Source organism: Melospiza georgiana, chromosome 3 (assembly GCF_028018845.1).
Source record: "Melospiza georgiana isolate bMelGeo1 chromosome 3, bMelGeo1.pri, whole genome shotgun sequence".
Taxonomy (NCBI): Eukaryota; Metazoa; Chordata; class Aves; order Passeriformes; family Passerellidae; genus Melospiza; species Melospiza georgiana.
In genome coordinates, this window is record NC_080432.1 from 15915248 (window position 1) to 15938441 (window position 23194).

General features: G+C 54.0%; 1 protein-coding gene across 1 annotated transcript; it reads right to left on the reverse strand.

Moving 5' to 3' along the window:
* Nucleotides 1-417: 417 nt before the first annotated feature.
* PAX1 (paired box 1) lies at nt 418-18299 on the reverse strand. Its single transcript, XM_058019454.1, is given in 8 exon segments — nt 418-447; nt 449-513; nt 2314-2506; nt 3344-3495; nt 4765-5469; nt 6267-6491; nt 7122-7368; nt 18264-18299. Coding segments are annotated over 8 exon segments (1653 nt in total).
* Nucleotides 18300-23194: the final 4895 nt, after the last annotated feature.

The following is a 23194-nucleotide window of genomic DNA, read 5'->3' on the forward strand; positions in this document are numbered from 1 at the left end:
AGTCCTGGAATTTTGGTCCGTTTCCATGCCAGGGCAGAGGCACTGGGAAGGGGCTGGAGAAAGGGCTCCAGCACGGAGGGTGCCCCTTGGGGAAGCCGGGAATTGCTCCCCCGGGCTGGGACAGAGCCGGGAATGCTCCCGGAGGGAGGGAGGCAATCACGGCACCCAACAGTCCTCGGGAGTATGGGGGAGGAGAAGGAAAAACTGAAAGCGAGGGGGAGAAAATACAATAAAATAAAATAAAATAAAGGAAAACTGAGTCTCTTCCGTCATCCCTTTCCGATCCAGTGGAGGCCAAGCGTCCCTCCGGGAATGCCCTGCCGGGGGTGTGCCGAGGCAGAGAGTCACCTGTCACCGCTCCGGGCCGCAGGAGCCCATCCCAAGGTTCCAGGAGTCCCTGGGCGCTGCTCGGCGGCTCTAGGACGAGGAGGTCGGGACGGCGATGCCATCAGTGGATGGCGCTCAGGGGCTCCGCAGCTTTCCCCGCGGGGCTGGGCGCTTTCCTGTCCACCCCTGCAGGAAGGGGAGAGGGGAGAAGGACAGGCGAGGCAGGGGATGGAGGCGCTCCGAGCACGGGGGGGACACCCCAAAACCGCCCCCAGAGCCCCCAACAGCCAATGTGACCCCCAGTGACAGGGACAGCGCTGGTGGCACTGCCGGGGACACGGGGGGACCTGGCCAGGTGGCCCCGACCAGCCCCAGCCACGCACAGAACACATCCCTAAAAATTCCTAAAATTTGGGGTGTCCTGGACGGTGACTGTGCCGGGAAGGGGACAGGACCGTGCCACCATTCCTGAGGCGATGGAATTCCTGCTGAGCTCCGTCCCACCCCGGCTCAGCGCTCGGGAATTCTCCCTTCAGGGATCGGGATATTTGTCCCGGGGCTGCTGGAGGCACGGGGATAAGCAGGGAGGGAAATCCAGGAAGCTGGGAAAGGGCTGAAATTGCCTGGCTGGGTTGTCCTTCCTTCTTTCCTGCCTTTTCCCAATTTTCCCACTCACTACAGGTACCCCCAGCCCACCCTACCCTTCCTCCTCCAGCTCGTTTGTCGGATAATTCAACAAACCAATTTTAATCCGATTTTCCTCGTCCCAGACAAGTGGCAGAACAAGAAAACCGATCCAAAGGAAAAACCGGGGAAATTTCAAAATAAAAATTAAAGAGAAAAATAGAAATAAATTTAAAAACCACACAAAAAAAAAAAAAAAACAAACAAACAAACAAACAAAAAAAAACACTCCACCAATAAATTTAAAACCTACAAAGGTTTAGAGATAGTCTGGGGACAAAACAGCTTAAAAATTGGGTAATCAGAAAATTCAGGCTGCAAATAATTTTAAATACCTCGAAAATATGTTAAATATGCAAAGGTGACTGTGGTCGTTTTATATCCTTATTTTTTCCTTTCCTTCTTTCTCATTTTTTTTCATTCATTTTCCTTCCTTCTCTCTCTCTTTTTTTTTTCTTCTTCTTTTTTTTTTTTTTTTTTTTGTTTAATCTATAAATAATCGGTTTGAATTATTTATTTTCTCCCTCAATCGCTCCTCCCCGGCGCAGCTGAGGTTACGACTCGCAGCAGGTTAGAAACGGTAAAATTATTAAAAACCAAATAAATAAAAAACTCAATGAAACAAAAAAAAAAATAAAGGGAAAACAACAACAAAAAAATTAAACGCCGGGGAAAACAACATAAAAAAGGACGAATAAACGGGGAATTAATTGCTGATTAATTAAAATGATAGAAAGTCAAATAATGCGGGGAAAATGACAAAAATGTCGAAGGGGATTTTAAAGCCAGGGCGGAAAAATCGGGATTTTTATAAACGAGGGAATCGAGCTCTATTAATGAGGCTAAATAATTAACGGGAGATAAAAGCAACCCCCCCTCGGACAGCTCAAATTGCTCCCGTGGGATTCCCGGCGGAGCGCTCGGAGGGAAATAATTCATTAATAACCGCGGGAGCCAATTAAATAAAACAACAGTTAATTACGATAACTAATAACCATAAACAAATCGTTAAATCATTGCTGTCAGTTAATGATTAATAGGTAATAACTGCGAGTTAATGATTCCCTGTCAAGGCTTCTGTTTTGGAATCGGTGGGATGGGGGAACGCGGGGAAAGGCTCCTGCTTTGTCCCCGACATTCTTACATTCCGGGGGAGATGAGCAGCCCGGGAATCCTCCCCATTCCCTGGCGGGCAGAGAAATTCCAGTTCCAAACGGGATGGATCCTTCCCATCCCCGACGGGGCGGCCCCTCCCGAGCCCGGGGGTCCCTCCCGGCGCTGTCCCCCTCTGTCGCCGCTCACCTTGGCCGCCGGGCTGCTTGAAGGCCATGGCCAGCTCGCCGTGGTGGTGGCCCAGGGGGTTCCCCTGCGGCTGCCAGGGCGGGCCCGGCCCGATGAAGGCGCCGGCGGAGCCGCCGTAGACGCCGGGCTGGCTGGAGGGGGGGTACGCGCAGGCCGGCAGGAAGGTGCCCATGGAGGAGAGCCCCGCGCCGGGCTGGGGACAGGCACACAAAGGGGACAGGGGGCTCAGAATAGCGCGGACGGGGCTCCCTGTCCTCTCTGCCCACCTCCCTGGCCCCTCCCTGCTCTCCCTTCCCTGTCCCGTTCCAGCCCCACTCGTGACACGATTCCCTGTCCCCCGTGTCCCCCAGCGCTCACCTGCGGGTATTTGATGTCCCCCGTGTCCCTCTAACCCTCACCTGCGGGTATTTGATGTCCCCCGTGTCCCCCAGCGCTCACCTGCGGGTATTTGATGTCGCCGTCCATGGCAGCCTTGTCCTCCCCTCTCCTCTCCTGTCCCCCGTGTCCGCCAGCGCCAAACTGAGGGTATTTGATGTGCCCTGCCCCCTCCTGTGCCCCGTGTCCCCCCAGCCCTCACTTGCGGGTATTTGATGTCGCCATCCATGGCAGCCTTTTCCTTCCCTGTCCCCTCCTGTCCCCCGTGTCCCTCTAACCCTCACCTGCGGGTATTTAATGTCGCCGTCCATGGCAGCCTTGTCCCCTTCTGTCCCCCGTGTTCCCCAGCCCTCATCTGCGAGTATTTGATGTGCCCTGTCCCCTCCTGTCCCCGTGTCCCCTCAGCCCTCACTTGCGGGTGTTTGATGTCGCCGTCCATGGCAGCCTTGTCCTTCCCTGTCCCCTCCTGTCCCCGTGTCCCCTCAGCCCTCACTTGCGGGTGTTTGATGTCGCCGTCCATGGCAGCCTTGTCCTTCCCTGTCCCCTCCTGTCCCCCGTGTCCCCAGCGCTCACCTGCGGGTATTTGATGTCCCCCGTGTCCCTCTAACCCTCACCTGCGGGTATTTGATGTCCCCCGTGTCCCTCTAACCCTCACCTGCGGGTATTTGATGTCCCCCGTGTCCATGGCAGCCTTGTCCAGCCCGTTGACCGCCTGGCCCGGCCCGGGAAAGCCGCTCCTGTTCACTCCCGGGGGCCACTCCTCCATTTTCGGGGGGTACGCGGCCCCCTCGGTGCCAGCCAGAGCCCCTGCGGAACGAAACGTCAGCCCCGAGCAGCTTTTGGGGTGAAACAGAGAGAATTCCCGCTTTCCCAAACGCCTGGTTGTGTAAACCCACGGGCTGGGGGCACAAGAATCCGCGTTGCCTCCAGCGTCCCGAAATTTGGGATCACAGCGCGGGGAGAGTTCGGGGTGTCCCCCCCAAAACCCGCTCGCCGTCTCCCCCCCCCTTCCCTCTCCCAATTCCCAATCCCCGATAATTTAGGGGCTCCAATTTCTCTCCCGACGAAGGGGATTTGGAGAAGTGACATCGGAATTTTAAGGATAAATGATTGCGCGGGGGGAAACGCATGCGGTTGATTTACTCGGGCTTTTGGAAGGATGAAAGGACCCGCAGCCCCCTGCCACGGCACGCTTGTCCCCCCTTGGAGCCGGCGGGGCTCGGCCTTGGTGCTGCCGGAGCCCCAAAATTCCCAAATTCCTCGGAAGAATCCAAAAGGCCGGATCCGAGTTGTCTTCTCTTCCCTTTCCTCCCTGATTTTTCCTCTCCTCTTATTTTCCCTTCTTTCCCCCTTCTTTTCACATATATATATATTTTATTTTTTTTAATCCCCCTTTGCGGAGAGAAATTCAGGGCTCCGAATTTGCGGTCGGCAATCTATCATCCCTAGGAAAATATTTTCCACATTTTTCATAAAAAGTTCAAGATGTGGCTGAGCCGAGGCCGCATCTGGCCCCGCCGCCCCGACGGGCTGGTGGAGCGGGGGGAGGCCCTTGGGAGAAAAAAAAAGGGGGAAAAATTGGAATTGGGGGGGGTTGGGGGAGAGGAAAATATAAGAAATAAACAAAAAATAATTGGAAAAACCAGTAAAAAATTAAAGAAACGACAGCAACAAAAACTCGAATAAACTAAGGAGCTGAAACTAATAAAAAAAGAAGGAAAGACGTAAAAAGGCACGAAATGAGCGAAGAGGCACGAACCAAACAAAAAGCCGAAAACAAGCAAAAAAAACAAAATCCCCGAACGAGCCGAAAGGCACGAAACAAACAAACAAAGAATAAAAAAACTCGAAACAAAAAAAAAAAAAAAAGAAAAAGAAAAAGAAAAAAAGAAAAAAACCAAAAAACCCCTAAACAAATAAAAAACCTAGAAACAAACAAACAACAAAAAAAACCCCCCAACGGAACAAAAAAATCAAAGGGACAAAACAAAGAGACAAAAACCGCTAAACCGACCAAGAAAGCGGGCTAAAAGAAGGACGGTGGGGGCGGAGGGGAGCGGAAGGCGCGGTACCCACCCGCCTGCTCCACGAAGGTGCGGATGCCCAGGATGTTGGTGACCGAGTGCGCCGAGGGCCAGGAGCGGGGCAGCGGCACCGGGGGCGCCCCGAGGTGCGGCCCGGGGTGCGGGGCGGCCTTGGCGGGCGGCGGCGCGGCCGGGCCCGGGTACGGGTATTGGTAAATGTGCGCGCAGGGCAGCGCGGCCGGCGGCGGCCCCGCGGGGGCCAGCGGGCCGATCTTGTTGCGCAGGATGCGGCTGATGGAGCTGACCGAGGGCACGTTGTACTTGTCGCACACGCCGTCGGCCAGCAGGCGGTCGCGGATCTCCCAGGCGAAGATGCCGGGGTCGCCCTGCTTGTAGTCGCGGATGTGCTTGACCACGGCCGGCGTGGTGACCCGCGGCTTGCTGCCGCCGATGGCCCCGGGCAGGATGGAGCCCGTCTCGTGGTAGCGGGCCAGGATCTTGCTGACGCAGCCGTGCGACACGCGGAGCTGGCGGCTGATGTCGCAGGGCCGGATGCCGAGCTGCGCCAGCTCCACGATCCGCAGGCGGATGGCGTTGGGCAGCGGGCGCCCGTTCACGAAGACGCCGCCCAGCTGGTTCACCTCGCCGTAGGTGTGCTCTGCGGGGCGGGACGGCACGGATCGGCACGGCACGCATTGGCACGGGTGGGCACGGCGCGGGTGGGAGCGGCCGTGGTGCCCGCGGGGTGGGGATGGAGCTGCAGCGGGAAGGGGAGAGGGAAAAGAGGGGAGAAAGGGGAAGGGGAAGCGAGAAAGGGAGGGGGAAAGGAGGAAAAGAGGGAAGAAAGGAAAAGGAAGAGAAGGAAAGGAAAGGGGGGAAAAAAAGGAAGGAAAATTGAAGGAAAAAATAAGGGGAAAGAGGAAAAAGGAAAAAAGGAAAAAAGGAAGGGGGAAAAAAGGAAGGGGGAAAAAAGGAAGGGGGGAAAAGGAAAGGGAAAAAAAGGAAAGGGAAAAAAGGAAGGGGGGAAAAAGGAAGGGGGAAAAAAGGAAGGGGGAAAAAGGAAAGGGAAAAAAAGGAAAGGGAAAAAAAGGAAAGGGAAAAAAAGGAAGGGGAAGAAAAGAAAAGGAGGAAAAAGGGAAGGGGAAAAAGAGAAGGGGAAAAGGGGAAGGGGAAAAAAGGAAGGGAGGGAAAAAGGAAAAGGGAAAAACAAAACGAGAATGAGAGGGGAAGAGGAAAGAGAGAGAGAAAAAAGCCCAAGGGAAGGGGGAAAGAAGGAAAGAGAGAAAGGAGAGATACAGACAGAAAAAAAAAGTGAGATAAAAGTGACAGTAAAAAAAGAAGGAGGAGAAAAGACAGGGAAAGAATGGGAGAGAAAGAAAAGTCAGAAACGACGAAGGGGGGGAAAAGAGGGCACAAAAAAAGGAGAGCGGGACAAAAGGAGAGAAGGCAAAAGAACGAGAACGGGAGAAGGACTCGCAAGGAGGGAGCGGAGCGAAAGCGAAGGGAGGTGCGGGGAGGACGGAGCAGCGCGGAGCCCTCCCGGCACCCCGGCACCCCCGGCCGCCTCCTGCCCCTTCCCGGTGCCCTGCTCCGCCGGGAGCCGTCCCGGAGCGTCCCGGAGCCCGTGCGGGGCCGCACTCACCCATGGCCCGGCGCGGGGAGGGCGCAGCGCCCGCATAGAGAGCGCGGGGGGCGGCCGGGCCGGGCCGGGCCGGGCCGGGCCGGGGGGTCCTGGCGGCGCCGGGAGCGAGCCCCGCTCGCGGGGAGCCCCCGCCGCTCCTCGGGATCAATTTGACGTGGGAACCGCGTCAATCGCGGCCGTCACGGCGGAGGCGCCGCCGCCCATTGGCTCCCGCCCGCTCCTAAATGGCCGCGGCCGGCGGGGCCGGGGGAGCCGCCCCCTCCGCCCGCCCCCTCGGGGCCGCGCCGCCGCCACCGGCACCCCCCGAGCGCCCCCGAGCTGCGGGAGGGCACGGCCGGGACACGGCGGGGACACGGCGGGGGCTCACGGAGCCCGAGCTGCCGGTGACCCGCAGCCTCCCCACGCGGGACAGGGACAGGGACAGGGACAGGGACAGGGACAGGGACAGGGACACGGACACGGACACCGACACGGACAGGGACACGGACACGGACAAGGACACGGACACGGACAGGGACAGCGACAGGGACACGGACACGGACAGGGACAGGGACAGGGACAGGGACAGGGACACGGACACGGACAAGGACACCGACACGCACACGGCCACGGACACGGACAGGGACACGGCCACGGACACGGACAGGGACCGGGACACGGACAGGGACCGGGACACGGACACGGACAAGGACAGGGACAGGGACAGGGACAGGGACAGGGACAGGGACAGGGACACGGACACGGACACGGACACGCACCTGCCTCACCTCGTGCCCCGACGGACGGGACCGGACCGGACGGGACGGGCGCGTTTTGGGGGATACGTATCCCTGCCCGGGGGGGTTCCCCCGAGGAAGCGCTGCTGCTCGGCCACTGGAGGCGAAATCCGCCCGTGTCGGCCCCAAAAAACCCGGCCCGGAGGCGAATCCGTCCAACGCGGCTGGATTCCCGGGGATTTTTATCCCCGCTCACGGAGAGCTCGGTGGGAAGACCGTGAGTGTTTCCCGCAAAAGACTGGAAGGGTGGGGGGCAGGTGCGGCCGTGACGGCCCTGCGGATCCCTGGGGATGGGTTTTTGGGAGGTCTGGGGGTGCCCTGCCCTGGTGGAGGAGCCTTTCCCCCTGTAGCCCTGGAGCCTTTTCCTCCCTGGTGCTGGAGCATCCCTCGCTGCCTGGGGATGAGGTTTTTCCAAGGAAAAAATCCCGTAAGGAAAAGACTCCCCAACCTGCTCCCCGCACGCCACCCGCGTTCCCCGAACCCTGCCGAGTTCCCTGGAACATCACCGGGATTCCAGGAATTCCCCGCAGGAATGCGCGCCTGGATATAGAGGGGTTGGAAAGGGAGATAAGCAAACGGGAAAGGGAAAAAGAGGGAAAGGAATAATAGGAAGGAAACTAAGGAAAAGATGTAGAGGATGGAGGGAAATCAACCTGAAAAGAAAACGAGAAAGGAAAACAAAAATAAGAAGAGAAGAGAGGCAGATGATGAAGGGAAGTTAAGCTGGAGAAATGAAAAAATGAAGGGAAAATAAAAGCGAAAAGAAAATAGTTTTTAAAATTAGGATAAAGAAAAATAACTAAGGGAAAATAAGGGAAAACAGAAAATTGTTGAAAGTAATTAGGAAAGAGAGAGAGGAAAAGAAGGGAAAGGAAAGGAAAGGGGCGGCTGCTCAGGTGAGATGCGGCAGGAAAATCCCAATTAATTTGCTCCCTGTCCAGCTCCCTGCGGAACTCCAGGAGCAGCACCGCACCCCCAAATCTGCTCCCCCCTGGCCATTCCCTGCCCTGTCCTGGTCGCGATGGTTTCCATCTGCTCCGGCTCCTCTTTCCCTTCTCCAGCCCCTCTTTCCCAGCTTGAACACGATCCGGCGCAAAAAAAAAAATATTTTAAAACCCTTAATTTTCCCTGTTTTTGCCAAAGCTGCTGGAATTTTGTGGGTATTTTCATGCCGGGCTGAGCCTCGGGTGACAGGCGCGATTTTACGTCATTAATTTTGCTGAATAAAAATCAAGAGGAGCAGGGAGCTCTGGAAGCTTCTCCATTTTTTTTAAATTTTTTTTTAATTTTAAATATATTTATCAGGAATACTGGATGGAAATATCAAGGATATTGGAAAGGAATGTCAAGGATGTTCTGCTGCAGCAGCTGGAGGTTAGAACAGTTAAAGGTAGGGGGTCCTGGGTGTTTCACCAGTATTTATTCCCTACTATTTGTTAAAAAATAATATAATTATTATTACACTGTAATAGAATAAAGCTGTTAAATTATTATTCAATAACAACGATATATTCTATTGTTGTGTTGCTATCTAATACTGCCATCCTGTGCTACATTATTTTATTATTATTAATTCATTGCTGATTCAGGAACGCTGGGGCTCTTGCAGGAGTTTATGGAGCTCCTTTTCCACCGGGATCAAACCAAACTGGAAAATCCTGTGGGATCAGGCACTCTGAAAACCCCCAGAAAGTGCTGGGTGCCTCAGCCTGTGCTTTGTGTGTCAGAGACAGCACAGAATTCCAACAGGATTTTTTCCCAGCCTTTTGCCCAAATGCAGGGAGTTGAAGGATCCCAAAAAAATCTTCCTGGTCGCTGAAGAGGAGCGTTTGAGAGCTCAGCAAAATAAAATCCTTCTCCAGAGCTTCCCTCTGAGCATCTCTGTCAGGTCTGTCAAGGCCACAGCTCCGATAATGAACAATAATATTTGTCAAAAGCAATTTTCTCCCGTAAAATCCCTCCCTGCCAGCGGCTCCTCAAACACACCCGGATTAAAACCACACCAAATCCCCCGGGAGTTTTTTCATTTGAGGGTGTTTTTTTGGTTTTTTTTTTTGTTTGTTTTTTTTCTCCCTAAAAAATCCCTCTGTGTTCTCTGATGAGAGATTCTCAACGTGAAAACCAGAGCGGGATCCCGGAGCCTTTAAATAAAAAATTCCTGATGGGAAAGGTTGCCGATCCGAGGGCAGCGCAGAGCGTTGAAAATCCTCAATAAATCGCATGGGTCCATCCTGCTTTTGTCTTTATTTGGATTTTTTTTTTTTGCCCGGTAGCCGTTTCAATGGCTTTTTTTTTGTGGAATCTCATTCCATGCCCTGAGTGCAGCGTGGGGATGTGCGGCTCCAGCCGCATCCCACAGCTCTGGATGTGCCCGGGATCCCCTTTCCTTCCCAGGGCTCGATATTTAAAAACACCGAGTTTTTGGGGAAGAATCCCGGTTATCGGCGGAGCCCGGGGCTGGAAGGAGCGGGGGCATTGAAGGTCGGTCCCTGCGAATCCCGCTCGCCACATCTGGGAGCGGCGTGCGAGGAGCGGCCTCTGGAAAGGACCGGGAGAGACGGGAATGTGGGGAAAGGACAGAGCCGGGCTCCTTCCTCTCCCTGCCGCCATTCCCGGGAAAACCGGCACCTCTGTGCTGGGAATTCCTCCGGGAGTGCTGAAAACGCGCGGGGCCTCTGGTGGGAGCGGGAGGTGCCGTGAGACACCAACAGCTCTTTCCCACAGGGAAGTATTCCCCTGGAATTATGAAATCCTTGAGGCTGGAGAAGCCCCCCAAAACCACGGAGCCCAGGTGTCCCCCTCTCTCTCCCTGGGGAATGAATATTCCCTGGCTCCTGCAGTGCTCTGAAAGAGAAACAAAATTCCTCCCAACATTTTCCTTCGGGTTGAGCTCCCGCTTAAGGCTGAGCGAGCCCTGGCTGGGTGTAAATCCAGGCGGGATCAGCTCCCGGCTGTGCAAACAAACCCCACAAACACGCGGGGCTGGGGCCGAGGGGCTGCTAAAGCCATTCCCGGTGTTTTCCTAGCGGGATGGATCCCCCCTCCCGGCCACCGCCGGGCCGCGGGCTTGGCAGGGAGCGGGATGTGGAGCTGTGCTGCTGGAAAAACACCTCGGGGAGGCTGGAATAGCACCCGGGGCTCGCTGGGGTTGGCACGGGGAGAGCAGGGAATCTTCTCCTCCGCGGAAAGAGCTGGGAGGAGATTCGATAGGATTTGGTAATGTTAAAGTCAGGTTTTAGGGCATGGATGCATCCAGCAGCGTTTGGGGCATGGATGGGTCCAGCAGCGTTTAACGCAGGGTTTTCTCGTCCTGAGAGGGTCTCGTAGGAAAGAGGGTGGGGTGTACACGAGGGTGGCCTGAAAAGTGAGATAAATAATCCATGGATTTCCCCAGGGATGGCTCTGAACCTGCCTGGCTGCTCAGCCTGAAAAGGAGGAAGAAAAATCCTGAATTCCCCGTTGGTTTTCCTCAAGGTGAATTGACTTTGATGGTGGAGGCGGATTTTAAAAAACATTTTATAGGGCTGGATATTAATTTATAAGTGCTGAATATGACATTATTGAATATATAAACACTGAATTCAATAATCCTGGATTTTCCAACGTCCCCTTTGCAGCTCTTCCCGCTGGTGCCACACTCCAGAGCCCCTGGCTGTGCCCAGGGTGCCATTCTGCCCATCCAGAGCTCCCTGGTGCAGCTCCAGAGGATTTCCCGAGGGTTCTGGAGCCATTTGGAGGCAGGTAAACTCTTTTCAGGGCTCATTTCCCAGCAGAAACTCGTCCCAGTGCGAAGATGCAGGGCCAGAGCGAGGTGAGCAGCACAGAACATTGCAAACACCATAAAGGCCCCGAAGAATCACAGCAAAACTCTGTTTATTTCTCCCTGTGTGGGAATGGGGGATATAAAATGGGATTTAAAGCTGTGAAGAGCTGCCTTGTCCGCTCCAGCCAATTCCTGAATCCCAAAAGTCCCTCGGCTTCCCATTCCTGCCTGACAGCTCCTCCGTGCACATGGCCTTTAAAATTAAATATGGGAGGGGATAAAAAAGAACTTTTCCTCACTGCTCTGCCGCCCTGAATCTGCAGGACACCATCCAAATAAACCAGAAAATAATTATTTACAGCCTTATAAATTATTGTCACTGATTTCTCCAGGAGTAAAAACACCTTTTTGGAGCAAAATGGGATTTTTCAATGTTTTTGTTTTTTGCAGGTTTGTGGGGTTGAGTAGATATATTTTGAGCTGGGGAAGATTTGGGGGTTCAGACTTGTTTGGTAAGAGAAATAGGTAAGAAAAAGTGGCTGGAAAAGTTAAATTTTATTTGAGAAAATATCAAATTTTGGTTCAAATGAGGTTTTTGGTAAGGTGAATTGTGCTGCTCTCCTGGAAGAGCAGTGGTGGGATGGAGCCTTGGAATGGGAATATCTGGGATGGGGGGCATGGACTGGGAATTAAGAGGAATTCCCCCCCTAAATCCAACACTGGGAAAGCACCCGGGATGTTGGAGTTATTGTGCATTACCGGAAGCGCTCCGTGCCAGAATTCTAAGGCAGTAATTGGGATAAAATGGGAATGAAATTTCACATCTTGTCCTGGCAAGGGGGAAGTGGGAGCTCCCTTTGGAAAGGCTGCACACAAACAATGCTCCTGCCACTCATCCCGTGGCACCGCCAGCTCTCCGGGCACTGGTTTCCATTTATTCCCCGGGATTCTGGGAGATGTCAGCAGGATTTAACACACATGATGTGGGCAGATGAATGAGCTGGATCCTTTTCTGGGAACGAGAGCTCCTGGGGCTCTGTGTGGTTCTGCAGCTCCAGAGATGGGGGGATTTATTTCGGGAGATCTGGACTCCATTTCAGGCCGGGAAAATCCTGCTGAAGCCAAGGGGGAGCTTCCCACTCCCGTCAGCAGGTCCCAGGAATGCACTTAAAACCCAGGCTTGGCTTTAAAGCCAGGCTTAAGTCTTCCTTCTGAAAGGTGAGGGGTTTAAAAGAGCATTTCTCGTCTTACCTGGCTCTGGGATTGTAAAAGAATCCTGCAGGATGCTGGAAGTTTTATGGATCCAGGTTGGGACCTCTGGGTTGCCTGGGAGCTCTGATATCCCAGAATTATCTGGATAAACACCATGGATGTGCCCAGCCAGCAGTTTTGGAGAGCCTGCCCCATCCCTCCCCTCTCAGCTGTGATTTCCTCATGGGAGGTGAGGGATTTCCAGCCCAAATTCCCGCCCATGCCCCTCTCCACCTTCACTCCATCAAGGATCAATTCCTGTTCTAATCCTCCCTCCAAAGCAGCCCAGGAAGTGAAGAAATTTCCCCAGGGCACGGCCTGGATCGGGTCATTGTCCCCCAAAACACACTTGGGAGTGGCCCAGCGCTGGGGCCACAGGAGCCTGATGGTTCCAGATCCTTCCATGGGGAGCAGGATCCGGGGAAAGGGAGCATCAGCTCCAGGGAATAATGCTGGGAGCTCAAAACCCAGCCCAGGCAGGGAGACAAAGGAGCTCCCTGGGATGGAGGGAATTCCACAGGACACCCTCTGCCATGAGCTTCTCTTCCCTCTCCTTACCTGCTCCAAAATCCAGCAGGGATTCACTTCCTCAGGATGGAATTCCTCTGACTGAAACCAAGAGATAATATCCACGGAAGGGAACCATCCCCATCCATCCCGAGCCCGGCTCTGGCATTCCCCATTGGAAATAATTTATATCCTCTGGTCTGCCGGGCTTGTCCCACCAGCCCTAATGACTGGTTCTGTTTAATTTTCAGCTGCTTAATTGCAGCCGAACACTTCAACACCACTAAATTAAAACAAGCTCCCAGCGTTTCCTTGCCTGGGCTCCTGGCCCCGCTCCAAGGGGCGCTTAAAGCAACCTCACACGGTTTGTTCCTGCCACACAGGCTGCTCCCTTCCCGAAAAAAACCCTCTGTGTGCCTAAACCCAACCAAGTGGGAGCATGGAAAACAAATTCCAGGCGGGATACGACTGGGATGAGGCTGCGTTCCCTCCCCCTGAGGGTACCCAGCCATTCCCGTGGCTTGGAAAAGGGTTTTGGGGCCAGGAGCATCCTACAGGGAGCAGAGCTCAGCCTGGAGATGCTGCCCTGATGGAGAAGCTGCTGTTGGTGGGGTTTTCGCCAGGCAATTCTGCGTCTTGGAGCAAATTTCCCAGTGTGGAAGCACTGTGGGTGTCAGGTACCCATTAAAAAGGAGCCAGAGGAAATGGAGCTCCTCCAGCAGTTCATATTCCAGGGTAATAATGGATGTTTAGGGTTGGGATGTGCCCTTTCCAGTGCCATTCAGGGGGGGGGATTGTTTGCTCTGGGAGTGGATGTGCTTGTGGGGGGCTGGGAATCCATCAGCAATGCCAGGGCTGGGACACGGAGCCGGGAGAGGGAAGGACAAAGAGAATCCGCAGAGAGTGGGGAGAAACGAGCTGAGGGCAAAGCTGGCCCCTCTCCAGCCACAGGAGCCTCATGGCTCGAGATCCTTCCATGGGGAGCCCATCCCATCCCATCCCATCCCATCCCATCCCAGCCAGGATAGAGGGAAAAACTCAACCCCCGAGGGAGGGAGGGAGAGCAACCCCCTTTAATTGGGGGGTAAAAATAACCCAAACCTGCAGGAGCAGCCCATGGAAAACTCCTATAAAGTTGAAAGGCCCTGGAAGCCGGGCAGGCTCCTCGTGCCCATAAATAATTTCCTCGTGGATCAGCGGAAACAATGCAATTAGGGGCCGGCGGCTGCAGCACGGTGGGACGGCAGCCAGGCAGGCCCTGGGAATGCTCAGACATCGTGCACAACTCCTCCCTGCTGCCTGGAGGTTTTTGGGCTTTCACTGGGTTTTTCTTGGGTTTTCTGTGGCTGTGATGACCCCAAAGTCTCTTTTTTCCCAGCCCCGCTACCGAAGAAGTCGGGATTCGTCAGTTCTGCTTTTCAGGGTTGTTTATTTTTCCTTATCTATAACTATCTATTTCCTTGTCTATAACTATCTATTTCCTTATCTATTTCATCTATTCTTTCTCTGATCCACTGAGGTCTGACCAGCAGGTTGGGTTGTGATCGCCCTTGGGGTGGTGTTAACTTTTCATACTATTAACTACATGTACTTTATTTACAATAATTTTCTAATACCTATCACCTATGTTAGACAGTCTGTCTCTACTCTAAACCAATCCAGAAGTGTCACCATCGCAGCAGAAGATGGAGGACAAGAAGAAGGACAGGACACGCCCAGATTCCTCCATCTTGCTTTTTGAACCCCCATTCTAAAACACCAAAATTCTACATTTTCACCCTGTGATGAATTAACTATCACTGTACTCAGACCCTTGTGGCTTGTAAATCTTCATGCAAAGTTGGGAATTGTTTCCATGGGATAAAATCAAAGGCACAGGTGTTTTTGATTCCGTGCCAAGGTCTCTGAGCCCCCTGCCAGGGTCTTGAATCACCCAGAGGAATGTCCTGTGCTCTGACAGGTTTTTGCCTTCTTTAGACGAGACAAGGGGACAAGGGCCAGGCCTGGCTGCTGCAGGGACCGAGCAGGATGGCTGGGATAAGAGGGATGGGATGGATTGGGAAATGGGAGTGATGTGCCCAGTAAGGAGTTGTGGGATGAAGGGATGGTCCTCCATGGGGCTGTGTCCACCCTCCTCACCTCAAAAAAAAAAAAAAAAAAAAATCAAAGGAGGCGTTGCATGGACACCTGGAGGGAGGAGGAGCCCGGACAAAGCCTGAAAGCCGCGTTTGTGGAGGGTTACCTGATCCCGGTGCGGGCTGAGGTGAGAACAGCGGCTGCCTGATCCTTATCTCGGCTGCCTGATCCTTATCTCGGCAGCAGACACAAGGCCCCGCGTCTGTCCCTGTGCCAGCACGGAGGGAAAACACCTCCAGAGCATTTCCTTCTGCTCAGCCCCTGGGCAGCAGCGAGGAGAGGAAGCCCAGAGCCAGCGACCCGCACGGGATCTGCTCTCCTGCAGGAAATTCCTTGCCCTGGGATTAACAAAGCCGCCAATAAACCTGAGCAGGATTGATTTTTCTCTAAAAGCTCAGTGGTTCAAATCTTCTGGGATTCCTTCATATCTCCCTTAGGAGATGGATTGGCTCTTGCATTTTTCCAAGAGAGTGAGAGTGACAGGGGACATCCATCCATCCATCCATCCATCCATCCATCCATCCATCCATCCATCCATCCATCCCTCCACCCTTTGGACTCCCATTGCTCCACGCCCACCCTCTTCACCATCCACTGGCCAATCTGAACCCCAAAAATCTTCATTTCTTCCCAGTGGGACACAGAACCGGGGGTGACCCCAAGCTGTGTCCCTATCCCAAGGAGGGGGCTTCCTTAGGGAGCCACTGGTACATGGAAAAAGGCTCCAGAGCTGGTTATTCCTCTGTCCAGAGGGATTTTCTCTGGAGAGGGTTCAGGCAGGATCCTGGCTGCAAAAGAGGGATGATGAGCTCAAGAAGGGTGAGCAAATATCCCAGGATAATTTGGAATATGGGGGAGGAAAAGAAGCCAGAGGGAACACAAGGAAACTCCCTTTCCACCAGCCCGTTATACCTCCACCCTGAGCTGCAATTCCCTATCCCTAATTAAGGATATTTGAACCCCAAACTCCACCTGGCAGAGCCTCCAGGGCAGTTTTCCAGCGTGGATCTGCTCCCTGAGGGCTCTGGTTCTGCTCCATGCCGGGTGGATGGTGGCAAAGCTGCGCTGGCCCAGGAGATGGAGCCACCACATCCCAGCCTCTGGCTCCTCCTGGAAAACCCCGGCAAGCCAGGGCCTGCCGAGCAGGAAAAGGCCCCTGAAGGGGATATCTTTCACCTCTTGGTGACTTCTTCCACAAATATCCCGTCCTTCAACACCTTTCTGTTGACAGAGTCTTTGTCAATAGCGCCTGAACTTCAAGCTCGATCCCAATCTCCGCTCCAGTGGGGGGAACCGGTTGTGCCAGAAGTGCCCGCCAGAGGTGTCTGGGGGGGAACACGGCCCTTTCCATGGAAAAATTCCTCCTCAATTCCCTGCGTGCAAGGGAATCTCACAAATCCCTGGTTGTGGGACACCCGAGGTGCTCAGAAGGGACAGGAGAGGTGGAGCTGCTCCATGAAGGTGTTGCTGGCATAAAATACATTTAAATTCCCAAAATGCTTCTTGGATTCAGCAGCACGTGGAGAATAATCCACAAAGAACCCCAGAATTGTTTGGGTGGGAAGAGATTTTAAAGCTCATCCCGTTCCATGGACAGGGATATCTTCCCCAATCCAAGGCTGCTCCGGACCCCATCTAATTTTGCCTCAAGTATGAACAGGAAATGTTGTTTACAACTTTAAAAGCGTCCATGAAAAAGTCTCTGGGGGAAAAAAAATTAAATATCAATATGCAGATTTTTACCTTAAAAGGGTTTTTAAAGTGTTACTGGATTTAAGGAAAAAACGGAGCAGCCGAGGTGAAGGAAGCACATTTATCCTATCAGCCGTGAAGATCTGAAATTTAGGAATGGAGATAAAGTTCACCAGGGTTTCTCTGGAAAAATTAGAAATATTTATGGATTGTCAGAACTATCCCTTAGCTGTGCATTTTCAGCAAAGATTTACGTTTTTTAAATAAGAGGGAAAAATGAATTTTCCTTTTAAAATGGTTCTGGAGAGGCAAAGCTCAGGGCTGGGCAGGTTTTTGGGAAGAACCTTTGGATGGCTCCAGTGGGAGGCATGATGTGCCTCCATGCACAGCTCCGGAGCAGGTCAGGTGTCAGAATCCTTGACTGGGAAACCTCCTGCAGGGAGAAAAAGGAGGTAAAAACCGAGAAAAGAGGCAGGAATGCGCTGCCAGCCTGGAGGCTCCCTCTAGCGCCGCTTCCCAGAGCTGCCAGGGCCGGGGATCCTCGCATCCTGGCAGGAAAAGCTGTGGAGGGGACAGCCAGCAGAGCTGCCCTCCCCGGCCATTCCCTGCCTCATCCATTCCCTGCCCAGCCATTCCCTGCCCAGCCATTCCCTGCTCCATCCATTCCCTGCCCCAGCCATTCCCTGCCCAGCCATTCCCTGCTCCATCCATTCCCTGCCCCAGCCATTCCCTGCTCCAGCCATTCCCTCCCCGGCCATTCCCTGCCCCATCCATTCCCTGCCCATCCATTCCCTGCCCATCCATTCCTGCCCATCCATTCCCTGCCCCATCCATTCCCTGCCCATCCATTCCCTGCCCATCCATTCCTGCCCATCCATTCCCTGCCCCATCCATTCCCTGCCCATCCATTCCCTGCCCATCCATTCCTGCCCATCCATTCCCTGCCCCATCCATTCCCTGCCCCAGCCATTCCCTGCCCATCCATTCCCTGCCCATCCATTCCTGCCCATCCATTCCCTGCTCCATCCATTCCCTGCCCCAGCCATTCCCTGCCCATCCATTCCCTGCTCCATCCATTCCCTGCCCCAGCCATTCCCTGCCCATCCATTCCCTGCCCATCCATTCCTGCCCATCCATTCCCTGCCCCATCCATTCCCTGCCCCAGCCATTCCCTGCCCATCCATTCCCTGCCCATCCATTCCCTGCTCCATCCATTCCCTGCCCCAGCCATTCCCTGCCCATCCATTCCCTGCTCCATCCATTCCCTGCTCCATCCATTCCCTGCCCATCCATTCCCTGCCCCAGCCATTCCCTGCCCATCCATTCCCTGCCCCAGCCATTCCCTGCCCAGCCATTCCCTGCCCATCCATTCCCTGCCCATCCATTCCCTGCTCCATCCATTCCCTGCCCCAGCCATTCCCTGCCCATCCATTCCCTGCCCAGCCATTCCCTCCCCATCCATTCCCTGCCCAGCCATTCCCTGCCCCAGCCCTCAGGACACTTTTGGGTGTCCTTTTCCAGCTGGTGCCACCAAAACCCCAGAGCAGGGACCCCAGGGACCCTGAGCAGTCCCGGATCCCGGCATGGCAAATCCCAGGAAGGGCTGACAGCAGCGGGAAGTGACGGCTCCCAGCCCTGGGGACATTCCCGTCTGTGTCCCCTGTCCCTGCCAGCACTCACACAAGTGCCACTCATCAATATTTGCCCTGGCTGAGCTGAGATGGATCCATGGGGCAGCGTCCAAAGCCAGAGTTTGGTGTTCCTGGATACACCTGGGCACTCACCTCTCTCCCACACGCGTCCCCTTCTGTCCTGTCCATGTCCCCGAGGAGGGAGAGGCACAGGGACAGCCATGGGGACAATAATTGAGGAGCAAGGGACAGCCAGAGCATTTTCCAGCATCTCAGGGACTGTCCCAGATCCCAAATCCCCATCCCATGAGGAGCAGTCCCACCCCTCTATGCCCCGAGGGATGTCACTCTCCCAGGTCCCAAATTCCCAAATCCCCATCCCATGAGGAGAAGCCCCCATCCCTCTGTGCCCTGGGGGTTGTCACTCTCCCACATCCCAAGTTCCCATGAGGAGCAGTCCCATCCCTCAACGCTCTGGGGGATGTGACTCTCCCACATCCCAAATCCCCAAATTCCCAAATTTCCAAATCCCCATCCTATAAGGAGCAGCTCCATCCCTCTGTGCCCTGGGGGATGTGACTCTCCCAGGTCCCAAATTCCCAAATTCCCAAATTTCCAAATCCCCAAATTCCCAAATCCCCATCCCATGAGGAACAGCCCCATCCCTCTATGCCTTGGGGGATGTGACTCCCATGTCCCAAATTCCCAAATCCCCAAATTCTCAAATCCCCATCCCATGAGGAATAGCCCCATCCTTCTATGCCCTGGGGAATGTGACTCTCCCAGGTTCCAAATCCACAAATCTCCATCCCATGAGGAACAGCCCCATCCTTCTGTGCCCTGGGGAATGTGACTCTCCCAGGTTCCAAATCCACAAATCCCCATCCCATGAGGAGCAGCCTCATCCTGCTGTGCCCTTGGGAATGTGATTCTCCCAAATTCCCAAATATCCAAATTCCCATCCCATGAGGAGCAGCCCCATCCCTCTGTGCCCTGGGGGATGCTCCCACTCCAAGGCCTTCCCAGAGCTCCATCCCATGGAATCTGTGTCCCCACCCGGCACCATCTGCTCCCTCTCCCTCCAGGACCGCAGCTGGTTCGGGGGGAAAACAAAACGGGAGAGGGATCTGGTGCTTCCCAGAGCACGGAGGGTGGGATGTGCTGCTCCCACGGGGTTTGAGCCCGGCCAGGCCGCTCCCAGCAGCGCTGCAGCATCTCCAGGCGCCGGGAGATGGCAACCTCCATCTTCCGATGGCATTCCCGGCGCCGGGAATGAGCCTGGTGAGGCCCTGACACCCCCGAGCTCCCAGCAGGGAAATCCCGCTCCAGCCCTTCCAGAGGAGCGGGATTTATTCCCCGTGCTCGAATCAATACCGGGTATTTACCCTGCGCCGCTTTATCCGCCCCCATCTTCCCGAATAAACGGGGGAGAATTGGAGCGGCCCCGTTATCTGTTTGCCATCGGCCCCGGGTCTGGCGGCTGCTCGGGCTAAGCTCTGGATCAACACGGGTTCATTGGCTCCTGTCACTGCGGGCCGAGCTGAGTGAGACATCAAACCTCCCTCCTTCCCTCCTCCCTCTGCTGGGCTGCGCCATCCAGGCACGTTTTTTAGGAAAGGGAGAAGAAAATGGGGATTTTGGTCAAATTTCCAGCATTCCGTCCCTTCCATGAAGGGAAGAGCAGGGGGTGCTTCCCCTCCTGGTAAAGGAGGACACGGCTCCTTGTTTAACCCTATTTCTGGGAATAAATGTGGGATTTTAAAGCAGCCTGGGAATCCAAATCTTGCTTTCTGAGATTCCCATTGCTCCTCTCACCTCTGGAAGATGGGGTGGGATATGCGCAGAGACAACCACAGCAGAGCAAGAGGGCACAGGGATGGGGCTGGGACCTCTGGAGTTCTCCTCATCCCTGGAGCTCATCCTCATCCCCTTCCCTGGGCAGGAAAGGCTCTGCCAAATCCCAGGGATAGACAATGATGGAGCCTCCCTGCCCAATTCTGTGCAAATTTGGGATGGTTTTAAAAAAATGGTGAAAGGGTCACCCCTGGGAGGTCTCATCCCGATGTCCCTGCCACAAACCCAGCAGGTGACAGCCACGTTTGGGTTTGATGACCTGTTCCATCCCAAAAACGGGAACTGAGGGCTGAAATCCCGGTGGATCTTGGGCATCGTGGTCCCACGCATTCCAGGAGCAGGGAATTGATGAAGCAGCACGTTGGCTTTATCCAGCTCCATTCCGGCTGCCTCTCCCAAGTTTCTGAGGGGAAAAGAACCATGGAGATTTGATTTTTCATCATTATAAAGGGAAAAAACCCCAAGTGTTTAAATAGGAAACATCTCTGCGTGGGATCCCACATTTTACAGGTGTCATCTCCCTTATCTGGCTGTGAGGTGAAAGGGGACACTCATTCCCAAAAAAACTCATTGGAAACGCAGCCATGGCATGTGGAAACACATCTCCTCCTTCCCACTCTTTTTTCCCCCCTTTTTAAGGGTACAAACGCCATTCCACCGATCCCAAAATTCACCCGAGGGAATTTTCACTCCGGGAATTTGAGCCAGGCGAATTCCAGCCTAAATAACCTGCGAATGTGTGAATGCAGGGCGAGCTCCCTCCTCGCCAGAGATGCCCTGGCTGGGTTTTTTCTATTACTGCTATCAGGAGGATCTCGGCAGACAGATGCATTTACTGTTTGCCGCCCGAAGATAATGAAAAGAAACAGTTTATAAAATCAGATTAGGGGTGGAAAAATTGCCTAATGATTATAATTCCCAACCCCGCCGCCGAATAATGATGTATTCAAGAGTTGTCAGCCCGTGATGAAAGGGGCCTCATATGAGAGATGCTCGCCTCTGAAGCATGACTGCGGATGAATTGCAGCCAGATACAATCCCGAGATAAGGGACAATGAGAGCCTCGAGAACACTTCAGAACGGGCTCCTCAGCACGGAGACACAGCCGCAATAAAAAGCCCGTGAATTAAAAAAAAAAAAATAAAATAAAAATAAGTTTCCGAGAGGTTTCTGATAAAAGACGAGCCAAGGTGAAGGGGGGAAAAGAGGGAGAATCCCTCAAAGCCCGGTGGGGAAAGGGAAAACGCGCTCTGTAGGCCCCAAAGGATGGGTTGGAAAGGGAATGCTGTGGTTTCTCCTTGGAAAATCTCTCCTGTAAGGCAAATCAGGGTGTGGGTGGGTGTGCCCTGGCTGGAGGGAGGGATCAGCTGCTCCCAAGGGCAAAGGATGGATCCACAAGGAAGGAGGGAAGCGTGGCTTGGGAATCCACCAACTCCTTCCCAGCCCAGGAACCATCCAGCTTCAACCTGCCCCAAATCCCTGAACGCCAGTAGGGATCAAAGAGCTCCCAAGGCCTTTCCAGGAGCACCCTGGGCATGGAAACGCTCCCAGAGCAGCACCAGGATGTGTCCCAGCAACGTGGAGAAGCCAGGAGCCCACATTCTCCAGCCCCAAAACCAAAGGAAGCCAAAGGATGGGATTGGAGTCACCCTTCCCTGGGGAGCAGCAGGCCGTGATCCCACCAGGAAGAAGGGAAAAGATGGATTTTGCATGTTCTCCGTGGTGGTCTCACCAGGAAGGAGGGAAAAGATGGATTTTCCCCATTCTCCGTGGTCTGAAATGCAGATGTCTGCACTCAAAGCAGCCGTGGCACCGGGAGCGGCGATGATTTATGGGAAGCTGCACCAGCATTCATTATTCATGTGGAAAGCACGGGAAGGGCTCTGATAGGGATCGAGAAGAGCTTCAAATCCATGGGGGAGATAAACTGGAATGGATGGTGTCACCGGGAGCAGGGATGGAGCTCTGGGGCACAGCTCAGTGTCACCAGGACAGCTGCACTGCCAGGACAAGGTGGGCCCTAATTCCACAGCTGCATCCCAAAATCCCAGCGGAAATCGCTGCTGCAGATTGATGCCAAGGCTCTGTTTGCTGTGGGTGCCCACAAACCTTCCTCAGAGCACATTTCCCTCTAAAATCCGCTGATTTTTAGCTCAAAATTCCACCAGTGACCCCAAAGTCCTGGGTTATCCCACTGGCATCCAGGACAATCCCGCGGCAGTGTCACGATCCCAGATCCCAAAAGGTGGGAAAAGGGAGGAAAAGGCAGGAAGTGGATTTTGGGGACAATCCCATGGCAGTGTTGTGATCCCACGATGACCCCAGATCCCAAAAGGCGGAAAAAGGCGGGAAAAGTGGGAAAAGGTGGGAAAAGGTGGGAAAAGGCAAGAAAAGGCGGGAAAAGCAGGAAGTGGATTTTGGGGACAATCCTATGCCAGTGTCCCAATCTCAGGATGATCCCAGATCCCAAAAGGTGGGAAAAGGGAGGAAAAGGCAGGAAGTGGATTTTGGGGACAATCCCATGGCAGTGTCATGATCCCACGATGACCCCAGATCCCAAAAGGCAGGAAAATGCAGGGAAAAGGCAGGAACGGGCAGGAAAAGGTGGGAAAAAGCAGAAAGTGGATTTTGGGGACAATCCCATGGCAGTGTCATGATCCCAGGATGATCCCAAATCCCAGAAGGCAGGAAAAGGTGAGAAAAGGTGGGAAAAGGTGGGAAAAGGTGTGAAAAAGCAGGAAATGGATTTTGGGGACAATCCTGTGGCAGTGTCATGATCCCAGGATGATCGCAGATCCCAAAAGGTGGGAAAAGGCAGGAAGTGGATTTTGGGGACAATCCCATGGCAGTGTCATGATCCCACGATGACCCCAGATCCCAAAAGGCAGGAAAATGCAGGGAAAAGGTGGGAACGGGCAGGAAAAGGTGGGAAAAGCAGAAAGTGGATTTTGGGGACAATCCCATGGCAGTGTCATGATCCCAGGATGATGACAAATGCCAAAAGAAAGGAAAAGGCAGGAAGTGGATTTTTGGGATTACCCCATGGCAGTGTCATGATCCCAGGATGATCGCAGATCCCAAAAGGTGGGAAAAGGCAGGAATGGATTTTGGGGACAATCCTGTGGCAATGTCATGATCCCAGAATGATCCCAGATCCCAAAAGGTGGGAAAAGGCAGGAAGTGGATTTTTGGGATAACCCCATGGCAGTGTCACGATCCCAGATCCCAAA